The 27,971-nt window shown below is 42.4% G+C and overlaps 1 protein-coding gene across 1 annotated transcript; it reads right to left on the bottom strand.

Annotated features, from left to right (window-relative positions):
* Positions 1-9: 9 nt before the first annotated feature.
* On the bottom strand, positions 10-27,354 carry quo (quattro). The gene is made up of 24 exons (XM_047583897.1): positions 27,079-27,354; positions 16,003-16,200; positions 14,300-15,827; positions 13,095-13,283; positions 12,655-12,778; positions 11,788-11,881; positions 11,388-11,474; positions 11,179-11,295; positions 9,302-9,400; positions 9,067-9,215; positions 8,069-8,207; positions 7,849-7,971; positions 7,507-7,704; positions 6,388-7,358; positions 5,933-6,182; positions 5,436-5,525; positions 4,044-4,268; positions 3,234-3,404; positions 2,606-2,783; positions 2,185-2,301; positions 1,835-2,074; positions 1,107-1,390; positions 847-905; positions 10-599 (listed from the first exon to the last, which is right to left on the bottom strand). The coding sequence occupies exons 1-23, from the start codon at positions 27,079-27,081 to the stop codon at positions 867-869; spliced, it is 5,613 nt and encodes a 1,870-aa protein (XP_047439853.1). The 5' UTR covers positions 27,082-27,354; the 3' UTR covers positions 10-599; positions 847-866.
* Between the last annotated feature and the right edge of the window lie 617 nt (positions 27,355-27,971).

Below are 27,971 nucleotides of genomic sequence, written 5' to 3'. Positions count from 1 at the left end.
CACACATACTCACTGTAAATAGTTTGTATTTCAAATAGTAAGCCGTACAACTGTTATATGGATCATTATTCATACCAGTTACATAGTTTATACAGAGCTGTCAGTGAAAAGATAAGACTGAGTAGTTGCGTTTAATTTGTGTTTTCAGACACACAAGCTGCAGTTAAGGTTCAAACATTTGTACAAAATAATTCAAAACATTGAAGATGGCATCATGTATGTGTGAATGATATTTTTTGAATTTCACAATTGATTGAATGTTTTCACGCTACAGTATAATTTAGCATCATGTTATAAAAAATAAGCACATACACAAAGAATGTGGCAACTCTATGATCCTTTGCTCAAGCCATAAAACTAGACTGATTTACAGTGCACAATGTAAAGCCATGGTATGTTTTGATAAACTACATTTATCACCGTTTATGTTCAAAATACACAACAATTACCTGACCTATTGTTTTAGTGGTGATATATATATAAAAAAAGTCTTATTTACAGAGTGGTAATAGGTTACAGTAACAGCTGGAATAAAGGGATGTTCAACTTTCGGGGTTGACGTGAACAGACTTCATGCTTTAAAGGGGTTTCCACCAGATCTGTAGAAAGAAAGGAAAGAGGTTGTAGTAAGGATGATACATGACGGTATCCCTAGAAAAGGGTCTGCCTCCCTATGTAGATATGAAGGAATTATTATAAGCTAAGAACACACAGTGATTTCTAGTTGCACACAATAATATGCCAATACAAGCATAATTATGAACATGTTATTTGATCTTAAACTGCTTAAAATCCTCCACTGGTCCTTCACTAAAGATATGTGAGGTATAACTGCACTATATTTACCTTGTACCGCATGTCACAAGTCAAACCTCAGTGGACTTTCCAACAGTCGTACTCTGATCCTGAGAGATTCATAAGAACAGAAAGGGAAATTTATCACTGACGGAAGAAAATCTGCACTTCAAGCAAGAAATAAAAATGCTGCTTTGAGTGTAAGAAGGAATTCGTGCAGTGGATGAGTGGATCTGGGAGTAATTTAGTTTGCATTTCTATTTTTTATGAACTACTATATGGACAATTACTCAAACAGCTCTGTATTGCACCTTGCCGCAGGGCAGATTCTTGGTCTGGTGTTGTGGTTTGGGTTTGAGCTTGGGCTTCGGCGCAACTGGTGGTTGGGTTTTGTCTGTGGGGCCTGCCAGAAGGTTTGGCTTTTGGATGACTGTGGTAGATTCGGTCAAATTGGCAACCGCTTTCTCCTTAACAGCGATTATGGAGACGCAGGCTGGTGAGTTGTCCTCCGCCTCTCCTCCAGCAGCAGAGTGGATGCTGTGACTGCAACTGCTGAAGCCGCTTACGCTCTCTCCTGATGACTCAGAGCTGTCCACTGGTCAAAGAAAAAACACATTTATGTACATGTTAGATGTTTGGATTAATGAATTGGTGGTGGAATGATACAAATCTATCAAACAAACAACCAGTGTAACTTAGTGGTAGGAGAAACACTCTGCAAGTCCATGACCTGGATGACTGAGAACCTTCACAGACTTAGTGGTAAGAGAAATTTTCAGACAGAACTCATTTCAGCCCAATTATGTTGTCAGCAGTCAGTCTTGTCAGCAAGACTTCTGACCTTTGGCTTGTGAGCCAGACCTCAAACACGACACCCAGACACCAGCAGTGCTGTTGGGGTGTCAACATTCAAATCATAAAGCGTTCCTTGGTTAGTTTGCGTTTACGCTTCACCTCTTGGTCCATTTGGTTTTCCTTAGCAACATCCTGGTCATGTGACTCTATTGCAGAGCTGTACTTCAGTCGAATTTTCACTCACACAGTAAGTTTGGACTTCCGCTCTCATGGTCCAGGTCATCCTCCTCCAGAGCTCCAGGGGGAGACACGTATGTATCCACCCTCCGCTTTGGCCCATACATATATCCGACGGGGGACAGGGAACCCCTTCCTGAGGAAGAGGAGGAAGAAGAGCAGCTGCCTGAACCAGCGGACTTTGGCCGACCTCCTGGAAACTCATCATGTGATCCACATGATCCCACGGAGGACAACACCTTGTTTTCTGCACGGAACAAGTAAGAACAGGGTTTTATGAGATGAAATGTAATGAGCTGGTAAAGTCCAACTTTAAGCTGTTTCACAAGCTCACAGACTTTACGGAATAATAATTACCTCTTCCAATGAGCACATAGTTGATGGCTCTGTCATTGATAGCTGCCTCACTGGGCTGGATGTCCATGAAAGGTTTGTTTCCAATACCCAAGAATACTCGTTCCTGCATCCGGACCTCTAAAAATAGACAAGAAAACATTCAGAATGTTTGACACTGACATTGACGTACAAGTTGAATTTTTGTGAATATTACATCATATATATCAGTTAATTAAAGATGTTGTTTTTATTCTGAATTAAGATACAGTTTAGGTTTTATGTCTCATATTATACCAATAATTGCACCAATTACAGGATTCAGCCACATGTACTCACACCTACTCGCATGGAAGCGCAGATGAATGAACTATAGACAAATGAGCTTCTTTGATAGAGGCTTTAAATGGTGGATCAGAATCAGACTGCGTTTGTATGTCGGTACCTCTGTTGTATATAGCCTGTTCCCATAGGATCCGCTCCAAGTCCTTGGTCCAGGCCTCCTTCACCTCCCGGCTAACTGCCTGCAGTGTGTATGTGTCTTGACTTTTCCTCTTTCTGAACCAGATCTCAAAACACAAGCCGCTGTCACCGGTGTTTTGGGTCATGCCAACGTCTGACGTCTAGATACGAAGAGTAAGGTTTTAGTTTCAAACACAGCAAACAGACAATAAGAAAAGACGGCTTAAACTGGGCCTGCAAAGTGCGTCAGAGAGTTTAAAATATATACATTCATACATTTATTTTCTGTAATCGCTTCTCCTCAGATGGTTATGGGGGGTCACTGTCATTGGGCGAGAGGCGACCCTCACTAGTCGATTGCAGAGCTAACATAGGTACACATTGATATTTAATTTAAAATGATATAAATATCATGTGTTAGATGGGGTCAAAAGTGCAAGCTGTTACACAAAATGGAAAATATTTGTTCCGTTTTAAGTTGTGTAAGGTTGTGTGTAGTAATTTTGTGTTGTTATAAAGAGGAAGTGACACTAATCTTGAGGCCTTCATTTCTGTGGTTGCTTTCCATACTGACGTTCTCTAGATTTCACTAGAATTATATATATATTTACCTTGAACGACTGCTTGTAGATGTATGTGTCATTCCCTACGTCCGTCTTTCTGGTCTTGCTAAAGAGAATGAGTTCTTGGAACAGGAATATGTGACGGAAGCATTTTTTCTTCCTGAATGTCACCAAGAACTCATCCTGGCGTATCAGCTGCCCCTGCTCCTTCAGATTAACCTGCAGTACACAAAAGAATCGGTCACAGTCTGAGACCTCAGGCGTGGTGGTCTTTTGCTGCATTCAGTAAGCAACATTTACTGGACCATTCATCTTGCACTGTCAGCTTTTTATGGAGATATCAAACATTAAAACTGCCACAGTGAACATCAGTACAACAATCAGAGCGTTAATATTATTACAGAGCAACAGAGATGATCACAAGCAAACCAAGGAAATTCTTATACATCCAGCTTCATTCCCTCTATCTCAGCCCTCCAGATAATAGAGCCCCACATCCTCATCCCACACACCTCCCCTTACATTCCAAAGAAAACAGGATCATCTATTATTCTTTCTCATTCCATCTCATATTTATTATGACTACATGTGTTCTTGCACAAAGCCAACATTTAACACATTATGTATTCGAAGATCCTGCCGGTACCTGTCCCCATATTCTGCTCCTGGGATTCCAGTGCTGTTACTCAATGCTAAATCAGAGAGTTATTACTTAGTCATACATACTCTACACGTGATAAAACACATACTGTATTTGGCCGTATCTAATGTACACAAGGCATGAAACCCTCGCTTCTGGTAATCTTCTCCGACATGTGGATTTATACGTCACCAACAAACTTTTGAGGCCCTCCTTACATCGCAGTGGTGGATGGCGTCCATGGCCAGCAGGTTGTTGCCATAGCGGAGCTGGAAGTGAATGACCTCCAGGGCTGCCTTGACTTCGGCGAGCTCTCTGGCTTGTCCCGGACCACACTCCCTCATCATGTCCTGCAGCAGCAAGCTGTACTTACTGATGCGCTGCACCGGCTTCAGCAAGTACGACCACAAGTCCATTTTATCCCCAAGCTTTAGCTGCTTTTGCTGGTATCACAAAAAAAAAGAAGGAATGAACTGCAGTGTTACGCAAATGGAAATGTATGATACAATCCATGATATATGTGGGTACCAGGCCACCACGTATTTATACCAGGCTGTGACTTATTGTATTTGTGCTGTATTTACACAGAAATTGGCGCCTTCTCCTTTTAGAGTAAAGGATTTAAGACTCAGGCTAATTTATTTACTGTCACTTTGACAATATCTTACTGATAACATACAAAGGAGTGAAATATAGCTTGTCCTAGTGCAGCCGCACTACATATATCCTGCTGTGACAGACAATAACTGCATTAACTACAACAGTATATTTTCCACGATATCCATGTCTACAACAACACTGGAATTTACTATGACACATAAGACACAGAGGTCTGTGAAAACAAATTTTTCTTAAGTAGAAAACAAACAATTGAATGTACAATATTGTATAAAGGTGGTGCATTAAATGAAAATGTATTAATGCAACAGTGCAGAATTTCCATGAGTAGGTGATTGAACTACAAATATACAAAAAGGCACCACTACGAGAAGAGGCTGGCAAAACCTCATCTTCATCTTACTCATTGATCACCCCCCCAAAAAAATGTCTATATTAATCAGGGCTACAAAAATCTACATGAACATTCTTCTACATGAACTTGTTGTGGGAGGTGGGGGCAAGAGAAAGTTAGACCACCATGACAGTCCTTCCTTCTTTCTCATTTTCATCTTCATCCCCCTCTGCCTTTTTGTCTTCCTCCCTGTTCTCCTTCTCCTCCTTCTCCTCCTTCCACATCTACCATTCTTTCTCCTCATTCCGCGGACCACAAGTTTGACACTGACCCCTGATAATAACATTGGTGATCACCAGAGCTTTTGTATTTTGCCACCTTCGAGTCACATTTTAAGGCTTCGCAAGTCATATTTCAGAGTCCTTTGTGTTACCTGGTAATTAGCAAATTCGAGATGGCAGAGATTAAATCTGCTAAGTTTGTACTGTGACTAAGCATGGCTCATGAGACACATCAGATACTAGCAAGGACTGTGGACTCTACGTTGTTACATAATACATATTTTTGTCTCCTTTTTTTTTTTTTAAGAAAAACACAAAATACTTTTGAAAAGAGGAATGGAGACTGAAGAGCAAAGGAAGCAGTCTGCATTTCTTACCTTAAAAAAAGCCTGCCCATGATTGATGAGGAGACTATCAGACTGAGGTTTGTTCTTGCTGTAAAGGGCATACAAAGCAAGGCTCTCTCTCTAAAAGAAAAGGAGTTAATAAGGACTATTATTTATCATCATAAACGCCAAGAAAAATATATGCATCGCATTGTGACATGCAGACTATTCAGATCAACAGGACCCAGCTGTTTGAGCCGGATAATTATTTCCAGCGAAATCGGGCGATGATAACGGTCATACAGCTGGTGAAAGCAAATATGTGTTGGAGTTCAAAGTTGTGCAGTTAGTTAGGACACATCTGGAAGGGCTTTTGTTATTGAAATTGCTCACGTTGAGTTATCGCGGTTTTTGGCCTCGAAACAGAAAAAAATTTGACCACTCCTGGATGTTTACTGAATCTAGCAAAACCTGGTATTTTTGTGGAAGCAATAATGACTCAGGTTTGATAAACACCCCTTCCCGATAGCACCAGATGTGACACCTACGTGGCGGAGAAAGCAGCGTCCCACTCTGAAGGGCTCGTTCATGCAGCTTTCCAGCTCACTGAGGAAATGATGCCGGTGGAAGTCGTGCAGTTTTTCTAAGTTGCCGAAGATGCTCCCCCTCTGGCCCCTGAGGTCCTGAGGGACGTCGGGCCTCTCCAGCTCGGGGAAGTAATGCTCTCTGACATAACCCAGAGCCTTCACGTACTCCCTCTCCGTGGACAGAAGCTCATCCATGATCCTTCGCAGTTTCCTGTTCCACGTGTAGGAAATGAAAAATGGAAAATCTGTGATTATGTTAAAGCTGATAACTACGCCCAGCTGACATTCATTATACATTATTTATCCGTGAGCAGCATTTCTCCATATGACATCAGTGTTTAGACGGTGAAGTACTGGATATTCATTTATTTGAACGCAATTGACAGCTGAGATTACAGCTAGAGGGGGCAACTTACAAAATATTGCTGAAATCGTTTTCTGTTGGGGTGAGTAATGTCTCCGGAGTCTTTACATCTTCAGGTCCTTCGCCCTCTCCTTCGTTAGTGCCTTTTTTTGACTGGCCACTCGTGTTTTCTTGGGTTACGCTCTCGTTATGGGAAACAGGCCGATTTTGGGTGAGCTGCAGATTTTGTTCCAGTGACTGGGTCCCACTCTGACAGTGTTTGTGACTTACATTTAGGAGTGAAAAGCCAGAGAGGCTGGTCAAATGAGAGGAAACGTGCGAGCCCTCGCTTAGGGACCGACCCAGAGGTTGGTGTAATAGAGAATCCTCGCCCCTTTCAGTCGAGCTGACACTCCTGAGATCTGCTTCGCTGTGGTGCTCTCTTGGCCTCCATGTGCTTTCCGGGTGACAGTTACCCTTTTGTGGGTGGGCGGGACTCGTTTCTCCATTTTGAATTGGCGTTTCAAGTAACTGCAGCTCGTTTGGTTCATTGCTTTTGCTTCCTTGCAACTCAATTTTCGAGAAGTTGTTAAGGCATGCTCCAGCGGGGCTTTGTTTTGCACTTTCCGCACTATTGAGTACCTCTCTATGAGAGGTTGGCTCTGAGGCCAGGGAGGTTTGAACTTCCCCCACCTTACTCTTTTTCTTCTCCCACTCCAGTTCTCCGTGTTCCCCGTGAGGCTTTGCAGCTGTGGTCGGCTGGATCTGGTTCTTATCTACGCCTTTTTTCTTTTTCTGCATGGCCTCAAGACGCTGCCTGACTTCTTGGCACTGGACCCAGGCTGCATTCCACATTCTCATCAGCCCCGAAGGCCCTGATCCCATGGCGCAGACTTTAGCTTTCTGAGTCTGGAAGTTTGGGGTGGAGAATTCGCCACTTAATCTCTCCTCATACATTTGGAGTGTGCTTAGGGTCTGAGCCGAGTCACACCCCTGCTTTACCTGCTCCAAAAAATGACTACATTCTTTGGCCAGGGCAGACGCCTAGAAGGAGTGAAATAAAAATCAATTAACCATTTTGGATTTAAAGGTCAACGTAGTCAGCAATATTTACAAAGGGCTGGTAAGGATAGCATACGACTTAAATTAGATATGTGAGATGGGTACTCATGGAGCCATGACAAATGCAAACCTTTTCACAAAAGCTGCACACTTGCACCAGCGTGTCCAGGTGTCTGTATTTCTGTTCTGCCCGCAACATAAAATCTTCTACGTTGGATTTAAAAGTGCTGATGAAAGTCCGAAAAACATCTGTGGCAGGACTGGAGTCACTGCCACTGACGATACGCTCTGCCTCCGTCACAAGGGTCAAGGCGCTCTGTTGTTTCTCCTGTAATAAATGACACACTATCAGAATGAAAGTACTTCCTTCCCCCTTCTCTGTAAAATTCTGTAAAAATCTATGCAGTGGTTAAGATATTTCAGTATTTAGGAAATGACAGCACATTAAAAAAAATGCACAGGGTCATGCCACCTTGGAGTGAGTGAGAAACAGATGAAAGTGCTGCAAGGCCTTTTCAGTGCACATCACGCCATCCTCGGTTGCGTAAGGCTCCTTCAGTCTCTGTTCACCTTCTGTGCTGAACCACACACCAGCCTGCGAGACATAATGGCGTAATCATGCCACGTGTAAGCCAAATATTTTCTTAATCGCTCGCATATGGAAACAAGGTATATAGATAAATCAGAACTACCGTGCTGATTTTGGCCTCGACTTCTCTGAGCTTGAAGAGGAACTCCAGGTGCTGCAGGGACTCATTCGATCTCATCACCAGCGTGTGGAGCTTCTCCTCCACTTGGTTGTACAGCCTCGTCGCTGATTCCAGCGCATCTCTGCAAAGAAGGAATGTGAAGAAACGGCAAGATCTGTGACATCCACATTAAAATGAACTGGTGATATTTCTATGGTATAATGGGGTGTGCTACCCTTCATCATATGACATGATATGATCTGCAGTACATCTCTATATCACATGCAATTTAAGTGATACATTTATTAAGTGTAGCATGAAACAATACCCTTTCCTTGCCTCTCAGTTGCTTTGATCACCAAATTGTTGTAATTAAAACTAAAACTATATATTTGCTCTTAACCTTAGAAATTTAACAATGGATCCAATCCACTCAATTAACCGAGAAAGCGAAATTTAAGCACACATTCTGCAACATACGTACAGTATAATTAGTGATTTGCTTCTGCTCATGTGTACTCGTGTATTAAAAGTTGCGGTTGATTGAGTTAAGCTTCGGTAGCTCAGTAAATGTCTCTATGTACACATAGTTCACATATACATGTTTTCACTTTGCTGACAGTCAACTCAGAATAGTGTGGGTTGAGTACACACTGGGCTTGATTTATTTCACCTGTCTGTTCGGTATGTGGTGCCTGTTGCAGAGGAGAAATCATCCACTCTCATTCTCATTGCTACTCTACATAGGATTTATCGAGTTTTGTAACCGAATAATTTACCCCTGGCTAATTGTCAAGTGTTTTCAGAGCATTTTATCTGTTAAGTATTTATTAATTATAGCTGTCAAGTAAATGGACAACACTGTTCTCTCAGAGGTGGTGGAGTGTAACGGGAAGTTCCATAACATGGCAAGAGTTACAAATACATTACAGACATGCAATTCTGATGCAACGTGCATATGTACATTACATTATGTAAGACACAGCAAACCACTTCTATACCTGTAGTCCTCAGAATGTGGAAATCTGAACTCCTCTTTCTTCATCCTGGCCAGTAAAGCTCCTCCTTCCCTTTGCAGAGTCACCAGTCTAGTATCCTCCAGCACCTCTTTCATTGAAACCTTCTGTTCTTGAATGCATTGCCGCACTTCCTGCAGAAGCCACAGAGCGAGCAAAGTCAACAAGATGGGCCTTACGCTGATTGCTCAATATCGGAGCGTGGACGTAAATATGTTACCGTGGCCGTGTCAAGTTGTTTTCTGCTATCAACTTTCTTGATGGCCTTTTGCAGCAAATTGTCTGCCCCCCTTAGGTCGGTCATGAAAGAAACCAGCCGCTGAAATGAATCAAATCCAAACAGAAGTGTGAGACAGCAGCAGAGGCAAAAATACACATGCAGTGTTTATTAAATTGCTGTGTGTTGCTTAATTACAGCATAAATCCATTCATTAGGGCTTCTTCTTAATGACCTGTTCGGACTGTGACTCTAAAAAAGGACTGAGCTTTTTGCATTTTGCTGTCAGTGGTGCCTTGTTAAACCAGGGATTGATGTCATAATCCCCATGCTGGAGGAGTGGAATGGCCATCTGGCAGACTGGGCATTTTCACAGTTGCCAGCACAACTTTTTTTTTCTGTCAGCTGGCCCATAATGAAGGTAGAGGTTCGCACACTGTTGTTTGTCGACAACACAGCGACGACATTGCATCAAAACAACACATCCACACAAAAATGTCATGAGTGCCAGGATGGATAAGATAAAACATCAGTGCCAAGCAGAAGCAGTCAGTGGCCTGACCGTGTGGCTAAACACTGTTGCTGCCTTCACGTGGAAGTTTAGAGTTCATGAAAGGCATAACAAAAAGATGAGGCCCTTTTGAAATTGCCACAACGAAATAACAATGAAACCCACCACAGTAAAATGAAGTTCCATGGACACATCATTCTGAAAACGTCATCGCAGCCCTAGGCTTTCACAAACTTTCCACTTGGAATACTACAAAAAAGGAAGGATTTCTTATGGCCAACTGCAACAGAGCAATCAAGCAGCAGCACATGTCGTAAGAGACGATGATGACTGGCATTAGCACTTCTCTGGAATCCAGGAACCCATTAATTTCTCTCTCATAAAATTTAACCAAAAACACCAGCGTTGAGCAAACCAAGTATTGTATGCAATTTGGTTGCTTCTTCTTCTTCAAAGACAATATGTTTGTCACGTGTAGCTATGTATAGCTATGTTTTAACAACCACCATTTAGAACCAGTAACAATGAGTCCGCTGACAGCATTTCCTGTTTAGTTGCTTTATTTCAGTGGACAGTGCTCTGATGTGCAGGCATCTTTTCGCTTTTACGTGTCAAAGGATGCGATGCTTCTTTTGTCTGGATGTCATAGTCCCAGCTCATCAGTCTACGTGGCACGCCTTTTTTCTCTCTCCACGCCTACCTTCTCAATTTCCATCACACACAAGCCATCACTTGCTTTAGGATTGGTCACGGTGTACTCGTCATATATCCCCTCTCTTAATAACATCAGAATGATGTCATCGATTGCACTGGGAAGGTCTACGGCAGAAGGCCAGAGCTGATGATTGATGATGATTTTCTTCATCCCAATTCGGCCCCGAACAGCCTGACCTCCACTTCAATGCTCTAATGAGCAGTAATTTAAATGCTTACAAAAGGCACTAATGGCACTTGGCAGTAGATGGTTTTTGCATTATTTATATGGTTCTTTCCCCTTCTCATTCTGGACTACTCAGCACACTCTGGGTCCTCAGCTAGTGAGGTTCTGCACTGATCAGTGTTATATGATCAGTGTGAAATATCTCCTCCACCTAACTCAACGTTCAGGAGTTAACGTTATAATAAATTATATATTTATCATTCAGATAAGCCTTGGTACCTTTTGACTTCACTGGAAAGACCAAAGGCAAACAAAAATAATGAATACCGGAAGTCTTGTATGCTAAATGAGGGAGTGTGTTTAATAAGCCGTTTCCAGTATGCGTTTACAAACACTTTTCCTGGGAAATTCCACATTTTTTCTAGCGAGTACGTGATGTAACACCACCCCCCCAAGCGGTTGTGCGGATTGAAAGTGTGCATTCAGTACTTGGTGGAACTGAAGCCAGTCGGCGTGACTGTAAGTGAAGCTCCCTCCCAGGTCCGATGTCAGCTGTGAAGCTTCCACTGTCTTGTTTAGGGCTTTCATAGAGGTAACCATGTCCATCTAATAGAAAAAGATTTGGTTAGGAAGGAAAGAAAAGTAGCTTGTGTATCAAAGCCAGTTAAATAGAAAAAGAACATGTCTTGATTTCTGACCTGCAGACCAGGTTGTTTTTCAGGTCGTGGACAAGTGTCTTTATCAATCAGCATGACGACACTGTGGACGGTGTGGAGAGCTTGCTCCTGTAGCAGGCAGTCGAAAGGTTCATGTGAAAAAATTACATAGTTAGACAACACTGTCATGTGTTTCAGTGTCACTTACGTATGTTTTGTTGTGGGAGTCTGCATATATATGTCTTAATCTACTGCATCAATACAGTATTCCGTAGAATACAAACTTCCCTCTAGCCTACAGTACACCGGCCCATTATTTAAACCTCATATAAATAAAAAATAAATAAAATAAAGTTCCTTTGTTGAAGCAAATCCACACTAATACTAGCATCGATGCATCCATCATATTTTTTACATGTACTTTCAGGTTTGTTGTTCTAACCTGTGCCATGAGCAGAGCTTTGTAGAGATGAAGCGGGGGAGGCTTTTTCCTGGAATTGATGACCAAAGTCATTCCCAGCTCTCGGACATCTTTCCTACCAAAACAGTCGATCGTGTTAGGGCACATTGGGACTCGCTCACAATATCAATGAGCTCTTTTTGTTCATTACAGAGCTTCCAGGTTTTAACATGTTCACCTTTCAAATCTGTCTTATCTTTATTCTCTGTTTGTCCCTGTCTGACACCCACTTTATCTTCACATACTCCCCCTAATGTCCTCTTCTTGAGTTTCATCCAGTGGGTTATGATCAGACGTGGCTGCTAAATCTGGCAACGTGCTGCATACCAGACAACTGGCAGCCGGTCTGACTGCAAACTGCTGTGGTATGGCTATTGACTGGGGACAGCGGAAGGTCGAGTTATCTGGTCTAATAGCTTTTTGAACCTCAAAGTCTGTATTAAACTCAGTGTAAAAAAAAAATAACATTTGTTGGTCGTCCTTTGAGGGTTAAATGTTGACAGTTCTTTGGCAGCAGGTCAGCATGGGTCAGTGTAATTGTCAGTAAATCTAAAAGCACTAATGAGGAGAAAGAATCATTGTTTTATCAAATTGTGGAACAGTAAATCTAGTAATGGCCCACTAGGAAACGTGGGCCATTACAAGCAAGGAAGTGTACAGACGAGACCATGCGTCGCATAAATCGAAGTCTCTCCTGGAGACTAGAGATGTTTTTAAATTATATTCTGCTGCCCTCTTGTGGTGAGGCCTCTTATAACACACCAGTACACATGATCTGGACCCATCACTGAGGACATCATCATCTCACAATAGTTCACTTAAGCACAGGAATATCATTGTTTGCTGTACCTGGGTATTGAGTGTAAGTAGAGTAGTAATTCACAAACAGTGTGGGCTGACACAAGAGGGGACATCCACTCTTTCCTGTCACCATGGACCTCCACCACTGCCCTGCCAGTCCTGTCCCTGCTGCCTGGGATTGGACATGGCAGAGAAAAAGTTAGTCACATATATCAATTCTTTGCAAAGGCACTGACACAGCGAGTGTTCTATGGAAATTTTATATTAAGGGTTCACTGATTTCCAGGTCACTAAATTACAACATTTGATGCTTGACACTGACAAAAAATGCATTATTATTTCTAGTGTCTTGGGAGTAATTGGTAATACACACAATGACATGTCTTGTTTGAGTAATTACATCTACATCAATGTGAGAGTTTGAGGCACAAATAAGTGATACATTATATTACAGTGCAACAGACTGGTCAGTGTAAATGTATATGTACCTGGTAAACATATAATTCCCAGTTCAAGCAGGCCGCTGATCCTTCTGAAACTTGATTCTTCTGTTGGTGGAGTGTCCAAACTTGAAGAGGGGGCTTGTGGGGAAGATGTTTTTGCTGTCTTTAAGTTGTGGAGTTTGGAGCCAGGTTCCTCGCCAGTGAACAGAGTTTCACTTCTGCTTGAGTGGGAGTCTGGTAAAACAAAAATGTTTTCCCACCAAAAAAGGAGGAAAAAAATCTAAATGTAATTTCATGCAGTATTTTTAACTTGTGATTTTAACTTTCAATCTGTTTTTAAATGTTGGACTTTGTTCTAAAACCAGACTTAGATTTCCTGTACACCAGCACCTTCTTAATCCGTCTGGTGAACTTTACCCTTTTACACTAACAGAAGTTATTCATTTCTTCTGCCATAGCTTTGAACAGCTCCCTGTCAGTATGGACCTACCCTGCACAGCTGTGTCCAGACAGCTGTTAGACATTGAACATGGGCTCTGTAACAAAACACAGCAATAGCCTGGCTACTAAGCTGGGCTTTGATTTCAGACGTCCTAATTGGTCTCTCTTCAGAGCCAACAAGGCCCTGTCTGTACTCTCTCTTTGCCACTTTAATAGTCAGTGACCAGCATGTCTCTAGTCAAGATCTCAACTCGCCCCTCTGAGGGCATGCGGTTGCATGCCATCGGGTGCGGAGGACAGAGAAACCTCCTTCTTGCATGTTATGCTGTCTCTCTCCATTAGTGGAATGCTCTCCTTTTTCTTTTTACACGCTGGGATCAGGCCCTCTCTTTCACTGGGGTGCAGCATGCTATTTTCTTTCATTCCCCTGACAATGGGAGTGACCTGATGGTGGTCGTACTGTCGGAGAAGCCGGACAGCAGTGGGAGGATCCCTGGAGGAAGATCATACTCAAGCTTATCCTTTGACCTTTGAACTCTCTTTCTAAAGAGCCTTTATGAACTACGACCCTCAGTGGAGCACGCTCCCTTAAACATGCGAGGTCAGGGTCGAGTTTCACTCAGTCTGTTTTGCTTGACTGTTCACAGACCCTTTCAGCATTGAGCGACAGATCATCACAGACGGTTGTGTGTGCACAGTAATTACAGTGCACAGCTTTTGCGAGTGGACAGGGCCTACAAGTACGAGAAAGAAAGCCTGTAACAGTAAAGTAGATGAATATTTAGCCTTAACTTTCATACTCTGCTTACCTTTCTTAGAGCACTTCTGTCTTTCCAGCTTTGGAATCTCCCGGTCCAATGGAGCACCTTTTTTACACTGGATTATGCTGGTGATAGTTTCAGGGCAAATATCACTGTGACTTCTGGGGTTAAGTTTATAGAGTAGTGGACTCCCTGTAGCAGTTTCTGATACAGTGGAAAGAGACCTCGCTTTAACTTTGTGTTTGCTCGATGACTTCACAACTTCTGCCTTCTGGTGTGGTTTCATGTCACCATCACAGGTTGCAGATGACTCATTTGGATGTCCTAGTTGGTGGGAAATTACTTTTGTCAGAACTTTCTGACTATGGCTCAAACCCGGGTTTGATTTCAGATTGGTGGGTGATTCCTTCATGAGGTTTTCAGATTCATAGCTAGGAGGAAGGTTAGACACAAGGTTCTCTGGTATCAGTTCACAGCTGTGTTTGTATTTGCTGGGTAGGTTACTTAACATTGGTTCTTTGCAGTGGTTGCGAACGCTTCCTAGTTGGTCATTTTGAGCTTCAAACGTAGCCTTTGATGTTAACTCTCCGTCCTCATTGAGGCCAATTTCCTCTAAGGCAGCCAGGAGGTCTACACTCCCCCTCTCAAAAGCGACTGGGTTTCTCAGTGCTGCCAGGTAAGAGTCTCTGTACCTACACTTCAAGTCTTGGTCATTGGGATCCTGACCTAGCTTTCGCTGGCTGCATGGTGAACACGGCTTCTCTGTGAACTGAAGGGTTTGACCACAGGAAAGATTTTTTCCAAGTGGGACAGGTGGAGGCGCTCTGACAGGTTTGAACAATACTGAATTAGGTGGATTAGGGTGACTGTCTCTCTGTTTATCCGCAAACTCCTTCCCTTTTGCAATATCCACCAGGTCTACATAATCACCCTCTATCCCTTGATAGTTATGACTCTCCCAGGTATTAGGAGAAACCCAACCCACTGGTTTCATTGATGGTATGGGGCATGATTTTGGTGCTCGTCTTTCATGTTCCATCTTTACAAGTTTGGAAGAACACACCACAGGCCTCAAAGATGCTGTCATCCTGTCTCTTCCCGGAAGAAAAATGGCTTCCACTGGGAGGGTGGCAGAATTAAAATGGACGGGACCTGATGTCTGCTTTGGTTCAGGAGGAGTTTCCGGGCAGATAGGCAAGATTTTAGGCTTGTCTAAGAACTCGGGGAGGGCAATTTTAGCCCAAGGCAACTTAATTACTCCTTGATCTGTGCAAAGCAAGCAGCGAGACAGAGGAGTTCCATGGCGTCCTTCATTGATGTCCTGCAGCCAGTCTTCAGTGAAGATGCAGGGGTAAGAAGTTTCAGGGATGGGGGTCTCCTCCACTTCTCGACACCCCTCCTCTAGAAGACTTTTGAGGACGATTCGTGCCGCTTGGTCCCCAAAAGGTTCCACCTGCAGATAGAAGTCTCCAGGGCGCAACAGCAAAGGGTTCACAGGCGCTAACTGGATGACAGTTTTGTCATGCAGACACAGAGGCCAGCCCTCACAACGGAAAACCACATCAGAGAATCCAGCCTGGGAAAAAAAAGACATTCTCAATGTAATTTAGTTTTACTCTGTACTTAGGACTGCCACAGAGAGAACGTCTTGTTAGTCTTAAAGAGTTAAAAAAAAAAGTAGTCAACTGGAAATGGTGGGAAAAATAAGTATGTAAGTACAGATGTATGCGTTTAAATGAATTCATACTCACACATGCTGCTTGTTGGACACTCTCCAGCAAGTGTTTGGTGGGAATTAGGAAGTCCAGCATGCACTGCAGAGCATCACCGTGGTAACGTTCGTCAATGGTGCGAAACAACTGGCTAAGGACGATGGGTGCTGTGGCCTCGAAAGGTGGGAAGAGGGCCGACAGGGCACTCTGGATGGACAGGTCGAGAGATTCTGGGTTCTGTAAGACAAGAAGACATGAGAAGAAACAAGGTCAAACTAAGTTGGTGCTGTTTTCATCGATTTAGTTAATTAAAGAACTCATATCCATATCATGGGTTAGTATACCAGCGACATCAATACAAGGAAAGAGTGGATGAACGTAGATGTCGAAAAATAACCTAAATAACCTAAATAACCGAATAATCACCCTCAAACTAGAGGTTAAAAATGTCTAATGATTTTATATCATATTATTTAAAATACAACTCATTTTAATCCAGTAAGGTCTTTGTGTGACCACAAGGCGGCGTATTAACAGTTTTTTTTTTTGTTTTTTTTTTTTCATTTAGACACAATAAATCTTTCATTACAGACTGGTCTCTCAAAATGAAAAGAGACGCAAACTAATTTAAAACCTTGATGTTGCAATGCATAGGAATTTTCATCATATGATATGTAGGAAATCTGCAATTATCTTTACCAGCTACAATCATTTTGCTTTGGCTATAGAAATATGCATGTGCATCTTAGAGAAGTTGAACCAGCATGGCATGACAAAAATTTTGAAAGCTTTCCGCCCTTAAAGGGACCCACTGATGGGTAGGTCTGTATGTCATTTTTCTTTCATTTAATTGTAAGATCAAATGCTCTGCACATGCCAGAATGTTTAGTTCAAGAGCAAGGAACGAAAATAAAAATGGAATCTAATTTCCTTCTTGAGTTCACTGAATTGTCACTGACCATACCTGTATTATTAAAGACAACTTTGCAACTGGCCTCTTCAAAAACCTTTTTTTTTTTTTGAGTTATTGTGGAGATGATTAAGCCTGTCCTGCGTGAGTCTGTGCAGCTCGTTTCGTGTCTGTTTGCCTGAGCAGGAGACCAGGGTCAGTGTCTGATCTCATTTAAAGTGACAGAGGAGCATGTGGTACACTCACAAATGTAACCAACAGAAGCAGCTGCGCAAGGCACCGCTTCGTTTACTGTACGCTCAAGTCGGCTTTTGGTGATTTTCTGAGCGCTTGAATTGATAAGATACTATTACCAGCTGTGCCACGGGTGAAGTCCAGCAAGACACATGGAAACAATTCAGATGAAAAGAGAGAATCTTTGAAGCATTTTCAGTCAACCAGCCCGGTTATAAGCAAGGTTTTGAGATGTGAGGGCTGTCAGCGTAGATTAGTGAAACATCCAAACATTTTACAGAGTGTTGACCTTTGCAAATAAATACTACCGGATTGCAGAAGTTGTAGTCAAATGAATCTGGGGCTTTGCGTGTGAGCTGACTGCAAAATGTCATATGGATCAAGCAACTGGGGCAAAAAAAATATATATATATACCTTTGGCAGTCAGAGAGAAATAAAAATGGAAAAGCATTACATGTGAGTTAAAAGGTCAGGACGCTAACATGACATCTGCGCAGGTAGGCCAGTTAGCATTTTGTTAATCAGCACACAATACACAGCATAACAAAGTCTGCAAATGTCAGTCGTGTCAGCTCATAAAAGACCGGGCTTAAGATAAAATAAGATAATCCTTTTTGTGTTCCTCAGTGGGGAAATCTGAGCTCCATACATACCACTATAGATCCACCCACTAAACACTCTAATCTATATAAACAATACCACATCCACCACTAGAAATAATTGTGTTAGCCTTTACAGTCTACAGGTGTACAGAGGTGTACAGTAGATTTGCTACATTATAAATTGTAAATTCAAATACACCGTTCAGGCATAACATTATGACCACCTTCCTAATACAATGTAGGTCTCCCGAACAGTTCAGACTCATTAGAGAATGGATTGGACCTTCTAAGGGTGTCCTGCGGTGTCTGGAACCAGAATGTTGTTAGTGGCTGCCTTTGGGTTGAGCGGAAGGACCTTTGTGGATCAGGCTTGTTCCAGTGCATCCCACGGATACTTTATCAGTTTGGGATCTAGTGAATTTGGAGGCCAGGTCAACACCTTAGGCTGTTCTTAATGTTTATTTTTAGTTGTACCTAAACTGTTTGTATGTGTGTGTCAGGCTGCATCCTGCTGGGGATGGCTGCTGCCATCAAGGAGTGTCATTGCTATGCGTTGGGGGTGTCTGGTCTGGTCTAGGTGGGTGGTACAAGTCTAAGTGACATCCACGAAAAGTTTCCCAGCGGAAGACTGAATTGTCGCATGATGATCAATGTTGTTTACTTCTCCTGTCAGTGGTCATAATGTTGTTCAGTTTTGTTATTTGAGGTCCAGGGAATAAAACGCAGTGACATCTGGTAGTGAGGTTGCAAACTGCATCAAGCCAAATACCTCGGCTATATAACTATACAACCAACCTATTGTGGGCCTTACTTCAGTGCATAACACGTCAAAGGCTCTATATAAAGGGTTTCATTTGTCCATTACAGGCTACTGTAGAAACATAGCACTGAAACATGTTGGGGGATGGGGACTGGTTCCCTATTTAAATATGAAAGACTCATTTGAAGCTAAGAAAAAACAAACAATTTGCTGTTACTGGTAATTATACGCTTGTGAAAAGACTATATTCCGTCACCGCTAACAAGTCTTCCTAAATCCTACACCCAGGTCCCGAAAAGAAGAAGGCATAGTATTCATGTTGAGTTGATGGCTGAAAACAAGTACTTGACACTTCTTTTGGATCTGGATCAGGTCTTAGTCGCTAACCTCAGCAGGCGTGCTATTCATACAATCAGTTCTCAGTAGCCTGCTGTGTTAATCTCCCAGACCCCACAAAGGACTCTGTTTTTAGCCCCTACCTCATTTGGCTTGATGGCCCGACCGAGACCAGACCATCTCAGTGTAAACACCAGTGCAGCAGCTTCAAAGGCCTCACACTGATTTACACTGGGACCGTTTGGCAGATGCTTGCGAGCACCTTGGACATGAAACACTGGAAACAAATGTCATAAAACGTCCAGCTGTTGCTTCACTTAATATTCCAAGTAACCAATACAACCACTGTATAGCTTTTGCGTTAACCATTGCACATTTAGAGTGTCTTGAATATCTGTGAAATGACACGACCAACAGGGCACAATGTAGGATATGTTGGATTTAAATCAAAAGCAACATTTGACCAGTTGTTCTTTGAACACCTTGCAGCCATTGCATGCCCTCAATGGAAAAGAATGCTTCCTTTCTCTGATTGTGCACATCTGTCACAACAGATTATTAAATAGACAACAGAATACCTTTGAGGCAGGCAGTAGAATAGTAATGTATCACAGCTGTTTTACACTGACTGAAACCATTCAACTTTGAGTTCTACTGTACAAGCTAACAGTAGACCTGTGGTCATATCTAACAAAACAAAACCCTGTAAAGTCACTGTAAATAGATGTTTTATTTGAATCAGTGCAGTTTGGCACATCCGGTCTTCTGTATAGAATTGTACCTTACCTCACCTAAGCTTAACCCAAAAATATTTGCACTTCAGTTGAACTGAGACATGAACTTGTTTTTCTCAATGACTGGAAGTAATCTCTGTGGGTGGTTTAGACAGTGACACTGATACGAGTGAGACCCCCTTGAGATTCACATGAGAACATTTCACCGGGGCCCCGTTCAGACCGGGCCATACGAACCGAGGGAGGATGACGGCTGGTGTTGTGAGTGCTAAGTATGTATCTCATTACATCAGTCACTACCACACAGCATGCCAAAGAGGCCAAAGCTGCATATGAATTCTTCTGGGACGGAGGCAAAATAAGCGTCCTGATGGTTGGGTAACTCAAAAATAATCGCCATGATAGTCACATAATAGGGTATAATAACAAGAGGATTAGATGGTTAAAAGATGGGGGGTTAGAATTTTCAGAATTCAGTAAGCAAGCTAATTTGGATCTGATAAAGGAGATCCAGAACTTAATGGGTAATTGAACATAAACTCTACAGTACTACAGAAAACAAAATGTATTACAGATAACAGTATTGCCACCTGCCTGCATTTAAAAATGAATACTGCAGTATATTCAACACTATATTATTTTCTTACACTGTACTATCACAATGCAGAAATGCTTTTAAAACATTTCTGCATTGTCTATTTTGGTTAATAGGCTGTTTTGTTTTGTCAATGTTCACACTTATATGACTTTCTATTGTGTTTCTCTGCTGCCATCTAACAACTGTATTTCCAACGCAACTTATGAACTAATGAAGTGTTCCAGCAACAGCTGTAGTTCATTAAACAACTTAATTTGAGTGCTGCTGTGGGATATAGGTCTTCAAGAGGGGGTCTGCGACCCCTAGGCGGTCCACGGGGGTACTGCAAGGGGGTCACAAAATCTATCTACCATCTACTGTTGCATGTTTGAGGTAGAAATATATATCTATATATATTTGAACCAGTGTATTATTTGAATAGCTTAACATTGAATTCAAATTGATGATAATAATAATGTATATTCTGAAATGGCACTAGGCCGAGTTTAATATAGAACACGTGTCATTTGACCTTCAGACCAAACATTGTCCCTGACTCCTTTTCTGTTTATTTTGCAAAGTTCTTTCTTGGTATTTCTTGTCTTGTTACTTCCTTTTCTGCCTTTGATTGTTGGACTGGTTTCTCCTTGAATTGTTTCACTTGTGTCTCTCGCCCTGGCCCTGTTGTCCTGCCATTCTGTTAGTCATGTTCCTGTGTACTCTCCTAGCTCTGTGTTTTTTTTTTTTTTTTTTTTTTTTTGGTCTCTACCAGTTTCTTTTGGATTTGTGTATTTGAATGTGTGCAGCGCCTTAAATTTTGGTCCATTAGGTTTTATTTAATTCAATTTGGCTTTCTACTCCTGCCTCCTCCTGTGGTCCTGCATTTGGGTCCAACTTCACCAGAAACTGTGACCCATTGCTGGTATTGATGTGATCCATAAATAATAAACATTCGCATCTTAAAAAATGCACAAGTATAAGTACGAAATGCTTTTCTGTTTTTTCTGAGAAAAGGGGCCTTATTACTCTCCACTACGATACACTGCTACCATATAAACACCAAGGAATTGTCACATCCCTAGACTATAAAGGTAGTAATTCATTTTCTATACCATACTGCATATCAGTGTGTAGTAACTAGCTCTTATTTTCTTGATAGAAAGTTACTGCTTTTCTTTCCCCCAAGTTATTTTACTTCTATAATTAGCCAGTGACGAGCATTCAGTCAAGCTTAAATCCTGAACCTTTATCTTGCTCTGCAGAGACTGTTTTTTTTGATCGATGTCCAGCTGACCGCATTCCTCCGCTGCCTCCTCTGCACATTCAAGACAAGGGGATTCCCTCTGTTCCTGCTTTTGTCCAGTGCGGCCTGGGATTTAACTCTAGAAAGAGCTTCAGTCTCCAACAAAGATCATTGTTTGACCCGAACGAGCATGCTAGCACAGACAAGAGGCGCTTGTTGTAAAGGTTCACTCTCTCTTTGTCTCGTCTACCATTTAGGCCTCCTGGGAGTTTGTTGCAGTGTTTGTATAAAGCACATAATTGCAGGTTTCATCATGCTGCTGCAGGCTATGGCCAAAGAAAGTCCTGGCCGAGGTTTTAGCTGCAGTATAAACAAACCGTCAAATCTCACTGTGTGTATCTGTGTCATCAGCCGCGATGGGTCAAAAGATGAGAGAAGGTGAGCTGGCCGGTGTCATTTTAAAGCAGATTAACCTTAACTAAGTGGACGGAGCTCCTGTTTTGACATGCTGAAAGGATTTTTCCACGTCCCTGTCCTGAATGGTCGTGACATTTTCTTGGAATCTTCACAAGAAATGAACTGTCACTCCCACCTCCAGGCTAAAAGCAACGCATAAGCAGAAGTGACAGTTTAGCTAAGACCTGCTGTAAATCCCGAAGACTGCTCGAGTTCTGCATGCATGGTCTTGCAGACATATCCAAGACCCTCCGGTGACACACCACCAAGTCAGCCATAACAAAAGACAACGCCAGTGTGGGTACAGGGGGCTGATGGGATATGACACCTCATCAGAAGAAAGAAGTGAGTCACCTCCATTTGCGGGTATCTCCATACTTTTGTCTTCGTGGTTCAAAAAATAAATAAAGCCACATTAAATATATTTGCATTGCTCTGCTCTTTTTGGTTTCACACAGAACCCAACATTAGAGGGATGATGTGTTTTGGAGTAATCAGACCGTAACTGGCACAGTCTTAGTCACATGACAATCAAAAACATGTGGCCATGTGGTCTTGCTTTTTACTCCCTCTCTTTCTCTACTACGTCTTCCTTAAACATTCAGTATCTCTTCTTTGGCGATGAGACAGTACCGTCTTTGTGTGAGATCCACTCGCTTGGCAGAAGTGCTCATTCAGATAAGCCCCTTTAAATCTTTACGAGACAAAAACTACTTCGCAATCTTACTTGCTGTTCCTACAGCTGTAAAGATTTTTCTTATGTTCCTTGTATGCATTTGCAATTCAGAACAATTCAATCTATGTTTAGAAAGTAAAGAGGCCACATAAACAACGTGTCAAACTAATCGTTTGGTCTTTTTTTTCCCCTATTGAATGAGGTTCAAGAATTTAAAGCTGGCGAGCTGCTGCAGTATGTGGGTGAGCCTAAATTTCACAAATGACTCGAATCTGTAAATAATGAACAACGAATGAGTAGCTCATAACGTGGAGAGCTCAAAGCACCACCACCACCACTGCAGACAGTCACGCTGAAAACATCCACCTTTTAGTTTCGCATTAGACAATGAACCGAGTGTGTCTGAATCCAGCATAAATCTCTTTTGAAAAACTTATGAGTCATGGCTGAAGTTCACGGCAATGACATTTGGAGAAAAAATACAGCGCTCTGAAACCTCGCCAGTATTCTTATCTGATCGACACATCTGTTATTTGTTTTGAGGCTGTAAAAACGCTCAATGAAAAGTCCTTTTCTATCATGCCATCACGGGATCAGACAGGTGAGCAGTTACCTTGACAAGCTGCCCAATGCCTGAGGAGATGTTTGCCATAGAGGTAACGTTTTCACAATACAGCGCCCTGAAATCTGGCCATTATCCTCATCTGATCTGATAACACATCTGTTTTCAGTTTGGATGCTGTGAAACGCTCAATGAAAAGTCCTCTATCATGTCTATGATGCCATCACAGGATCAGACAGGTTGCCCAATGCCTGAGGAGATGTAACGTTTTCACATGCACGAATATACTTAAAGATAATACGAAATATGAAATAATATGAAATTCCCGAATGCACATTAAAAAACTGGCGTGCAACTTTAAAATAATTCACACGGGGACGTTGTCTCTGGAATTGTGCCACCGCTGATCCGGCTGTGAACCGCTCCCACTTAACATGACTAAACAAAGCCTCCTGGATCCCAGCTTTTTTCCCAAAGCTTTCATTCTGGCAACACATCAGGAATAGAATTCAAATGTTTTATCTTTGTAAACTACAACACACCAGAACAGCTCCCACAGGCCAACTTATAATGCCTACGTGGCCAGAAAATTGAAAACAAAATTATAAGGAGGCTTTTTGAAGTCCATCGTGCTGCAACACAAATGATTTGTTCACTGCAGTTGTCAGCCATGTGCAAACGCTTTTAAGGGCTGTACTTAGCAGTGACATCTGCTGCTCTTCTTTCTTGCAAAGTTCCATGTAAGTCCCAATAAATGCAAAACAGAGCTAGAGCCGTGACAATGTGAAGGACTCTGGAAGATCTAGAATAGTGAGGCATTTCAAAGTTGAGCTTAAAAGACAATAAGCTAGTAGGACAGAGCGTCTGGGAAGCAAATGAAAAATGTTGCAGTGATTTTCTAGGAACAATGCATGCTGAAAACAGGCTAGCAGATATTTTCCCCACCAAAACCCTCGTCTCTGTTTTGAAAATACATTGCAAAGCGTCTGCTGGGTCTGACCCACTTTTGTGATGCAGAGATAATAAACACAGTTTGCAGCTCCATGACAACTCTCATGACTTGCTGACTGAGGCAAAATTAAACTCACTTGAATCATAAAGCTCCAAAAAAGCAGATGTCTGTAATTGCACATATATTCTATATACATCAAATGACTAATTCAGATTTTTTTTTTCCCCCCTGGCTGCCCCGTTTGTCTGAGGTTTTGGGAAATCACAGCAAGTGACGGAGTAGGCAGTCACTAAGATGTGGTGACTTGTTACAGGCGTGGGTGGGGGTGGCTGCTAACGACTGTCTCATGTGGGCCTGTAAAGCCAGTTAAGTATATATGCTGTCATCCCGTATAAATGCAGCATATCCACAGTGTTTTAGACAGTTAATAGATAAAGGTGTGTATACTCTGCAGTCTGACTAATCATCAGATGTGAGTGACACCTGAAAGCTGCCGTCTCATATTCAGATCCAAAGGTACTTTAACCAGTCGCCATTTCTCTGAAACGGGATTGCTTGTTAGGACTGTCCCAGATAGCAATTCATTTTGGCTTTTTTTATGGCATACATCTGTTCTCTTTGGGCTTGTTTTGGCAAAGGATTAGGCTTTTGGGGCAGTTTTGGTGTGGTTATGATCCGCCATAATAAATGAATGGCACCATGTAATTTAGGCCGAGTTTTGGCTTATGTTTGGTTAACCAGCCAAAAAGGCGATGAGTGGGACCATGATGTGTTTGAGCAGGATCGCATTTCATGGCATTTTATTATCTTTCAGCTTATTGTTTTTGCTTTATAACCCGTAACTCCTCTGTATACACTCAGTCTCACAGATTTCATTAATATTAGCTAGTTTTAAACCAAAGAGCTCAGATAAACCACAACAACACAATAGCTTGACACATACATCCTCAGAAATGACTAGATTTTCACGTTCATGTCCCTCAGTGGCCGGACAAACACATCAGTTGCACACAGGGATGCACCATCATGGCAGGGAAACCAAGCAATCGTTTGGGGGGGCTTGAATGACAATCAAACATGAAGGCCCCCTTAAACAATAACCCAATGGGGTGCTCTTCTATTTACCCTATGACAGATTTTGTTAGGTTGAACTGAAGGGAATAGAGCATGGACACCTTCACCTTTGGCCCCATAGAACCCAGGATCACCACTCCATGTGCACACAGTTATTTCAAGACCTCTCTCTTTTCTGCATTTCAGTGATTTCAGTTTCAGCTTTTATTGAACTCAACCTTGTTGTTCCACCAAGAAACTCAATAGCATGGCAAAGAAATCACATCGGTTGCAACACACCAGTGCACTAAGTATAAAACCTCACAGCGGTGCAGGCCTCTCGTGCGGTTCAACAATGTGGATTTGCTGCGGTACCTATAAACCAAGACATTTTTTTCCCCACAGTGATAGTGTGGGATTTATATTATCAAGAAAACATCTACTTTTTTCTTTTGCCTTTTTGCATTTTGCTAAAGATCTGTTAAATATTTACCATTTAAGATGAACTCTGATCACTCTAAGCATTTGATGCAAGGATGAAATCATATCCAAAACCCAAGAGCAACTCTGAAACCACAATCTGATGATTTGCATTTACTTACTTAAACTCTGAAAGTCGTGACAGACATTAAGAAAATACTATCTGTGCTGCACTTGATCAGCGTTCACTGTAAAAGAAATAGAAAACTCCCTCTGTAAGGACATTAGGGGAAAATGCTTCACCTTGCTAGTGAATGAGTGACTCCTGGTTGTCCTTGTCACACAGTAACTAAATGCAAATACACTGCGCAGCACCTCGCCAGGGATCTGATCTTTGTATTATTGTTGAGTGTTTACCCAAGATAGAAACTCCTGGTCATGCACGGGGCAGTAATCTAATGATACAGTCTCTGCAGGCTCATGACTCCGAGTAGGGGTGGTCCCTGAGGAAAACATCACTCATGCAATAAGTAAAGCAAACAAGGCTGTAAAAGCTGGTCAAACAAGTGCTGCTGTGGATGTGACGGAGGGGGGTTAAGTAGTGGTGGCCATGATGAGAGGCCAAGTTTGGACTTCTTTAAACATCCTTCCTTCCTGCTCTCTGTGAAGCTATCCCTTATCCGGAATGCCTTGAAAAGCTGTTATGGGTCGGACTGAATTCCATATGAAGAAGGAGTTTACAGTAAATAAGAAGATGAAAACTCTGGAGATTGATGAATATGTTAGAGTTCAGTACCATAAAGTTTAGGTTTCAGCCCTTAATAAGTAGTCTTAATCTCTGTGAGCATTCATTGGACACATTTCAGAGCAGCAGCCATTAGTGAATAAAGTAAAAATTCAAGGAAGTCTCATCTTTCCCACAGGCCCATCATCAGTCTAACATGCTCCCATATGGTCCTCATCAATTAGATTCTGTTGTGACTGGGATTAAACTCGTCCTCTCCTGTCGTAAAAAACACCTGCGGTTTGAACTTTACAAAGAGCCCAACAGTGAATCGACTAACTCCATTATGTGCGCATGCAAAGCAGTCGTATAATTTATACACTGAAACGCTCTCCACACACTCGAGCATGTGCCCTATCCGCGTCAATGAAGTTCCAATCAAAGGACTTAAAGATGCAAAACGCGAGACAATGTGCCTCTCTCTGTTACTCCCTCTTTGTCTGTGCGCACACACTCGAAAAGCTTGAGATGCTGTGAGGTGCTGATGTGGAACAGCCACCCTACTGTGCCTGGTACAACAGAAAGCTTCAGAGAGTGCGGTTACATTAGCTTTGTGCTGTTTGTGTGTCACAAAGATAAGGTTTCATAAAAAGAGAACAAAGTATCCTGATCGGCGCTGTGCAGCGGAAGAAAATGCTGAAGCGATGCTCTGTGAGTGACCTCACGACGTATCGGGCTTCCTAAACCTCACTCACAGGTGATTAGCAGAGCCACACGGAGAAAAGCACAAACCAGAAACTCATGCTCTGAATTATGGGGTCAGTGGAGCACTCAAACACCATGAACTAGTAGGGCGCTAAGGAGGAAAACTTTACCATGTTTGCAGGAGTTTCTCCTCAATCAGACAGAAAGTTTCTTCATTTTTGGTCCTGATAATCCTCTCCAGACAGCCTCCCTCCTCTCTGTGCTAGGAGACTTGCCATGTTTACTGCTTCAACAGCAGCAGCTGACTGAAGTACATCCACATGACAGCGAGTTGCCTCGACTGAAAAGTAAAGTCCATTCCATTCTTTCCACAAGTCTTGAGTGTGAAGCACAGAGGGACGCGAATTGTTGACCCTCTTTCGCTTCTCTTTCGCTTCTCCGGCTACTCTGGGTGTTTGGGTATGAGTGAGAGGGAGGGGAGGAGAGGAGGGAAGGAGGGAGAGTCTCGCAGGGGGAGGAGAAAAGCGTTCCCTTTCAGAGGAAATCCCCCTCGAGGCTTTTCAGAGTTTCTTTGCTCTCACTCAAACACACAGGCTTTATCACACCCACAGACACAATATGCTACGGAAACGGAGACAAAGCATTCGCTAAATGTATCTGTTTCTGTATGTAATATAAGTATTCAAACATTCCCACATCCTATTCTGCCGTGCATGTAAACACACACTTGCACGAGCACACACAGATGCAAGCAGGCTCCTTTGGCCGGGAATCAGAAGGGGCTGCAGAAATGCAGCCCCTCGTTTGTGGCCCCTTTCTTTCTATTTTAATCTCTGGGAGCTCTTAAGTCAGTCTTTCTCTTCTGTGCTGTCCCCCATAGACGTCCGCCGTCTGCTCCAGGCTTTCTCATTTCCTGTCTTCGGCAACTGTCTTCCAGCCGACTGCCCAGTGTTTAACTCATATCAAAGGGAAAGATAGGAGAGGGGCTTCCCTGAGAAGTCTGAGCCAAGCAGAAGCAGGCATGGGAAGAGTGCCGCTATACCTCCACATTAGCTCTGAGGAA

The sequence above is a fragment of the Mugil cephalus genome, chromosome 4 (genome assembly GCF_022458985.1).
Source record: "Mugil cephalus isolate CIBA_MC_2020 chromosome 4, CIBA_Mcephalus_1.1, whole genome shotgun sequence".
In the NCBI taxonomy this organism is placed as follows: domain Eukaryota; kingdom Metazoa; phylum Chordata; class Actinopteri; order Mugiliformes; family Mugilidae; genus Mugil; species Mugil cephalus.
The sequence above is the reverse complement of the archived record's forward strand: the minus strand, read 5'-3'. Positions and strand labels throughout refer to the sequence as shown.

What these genes read in the sequence shown, in the direction of transcription:
- quo (XM_047583897.1), bottom strand. An exon ending in AAGCTCTGCTCATGGCACAG is followed by an intron (nt 11,475 to 11,787) that starts GTTAGAACAACA and finishes TGCCTGCTACAG; the next exon opens with GAGCAAGCTCTCCACACCGT. An exon ending in ACGCCATCCACCACTGCGAT is followed by an intron (nt 3,405 to 4,043) that starts GTAAGGAGGGCC and finishes TGTGTACTGCAG; the next exon opens with GTTAATCTGAAGGAGCAGGG.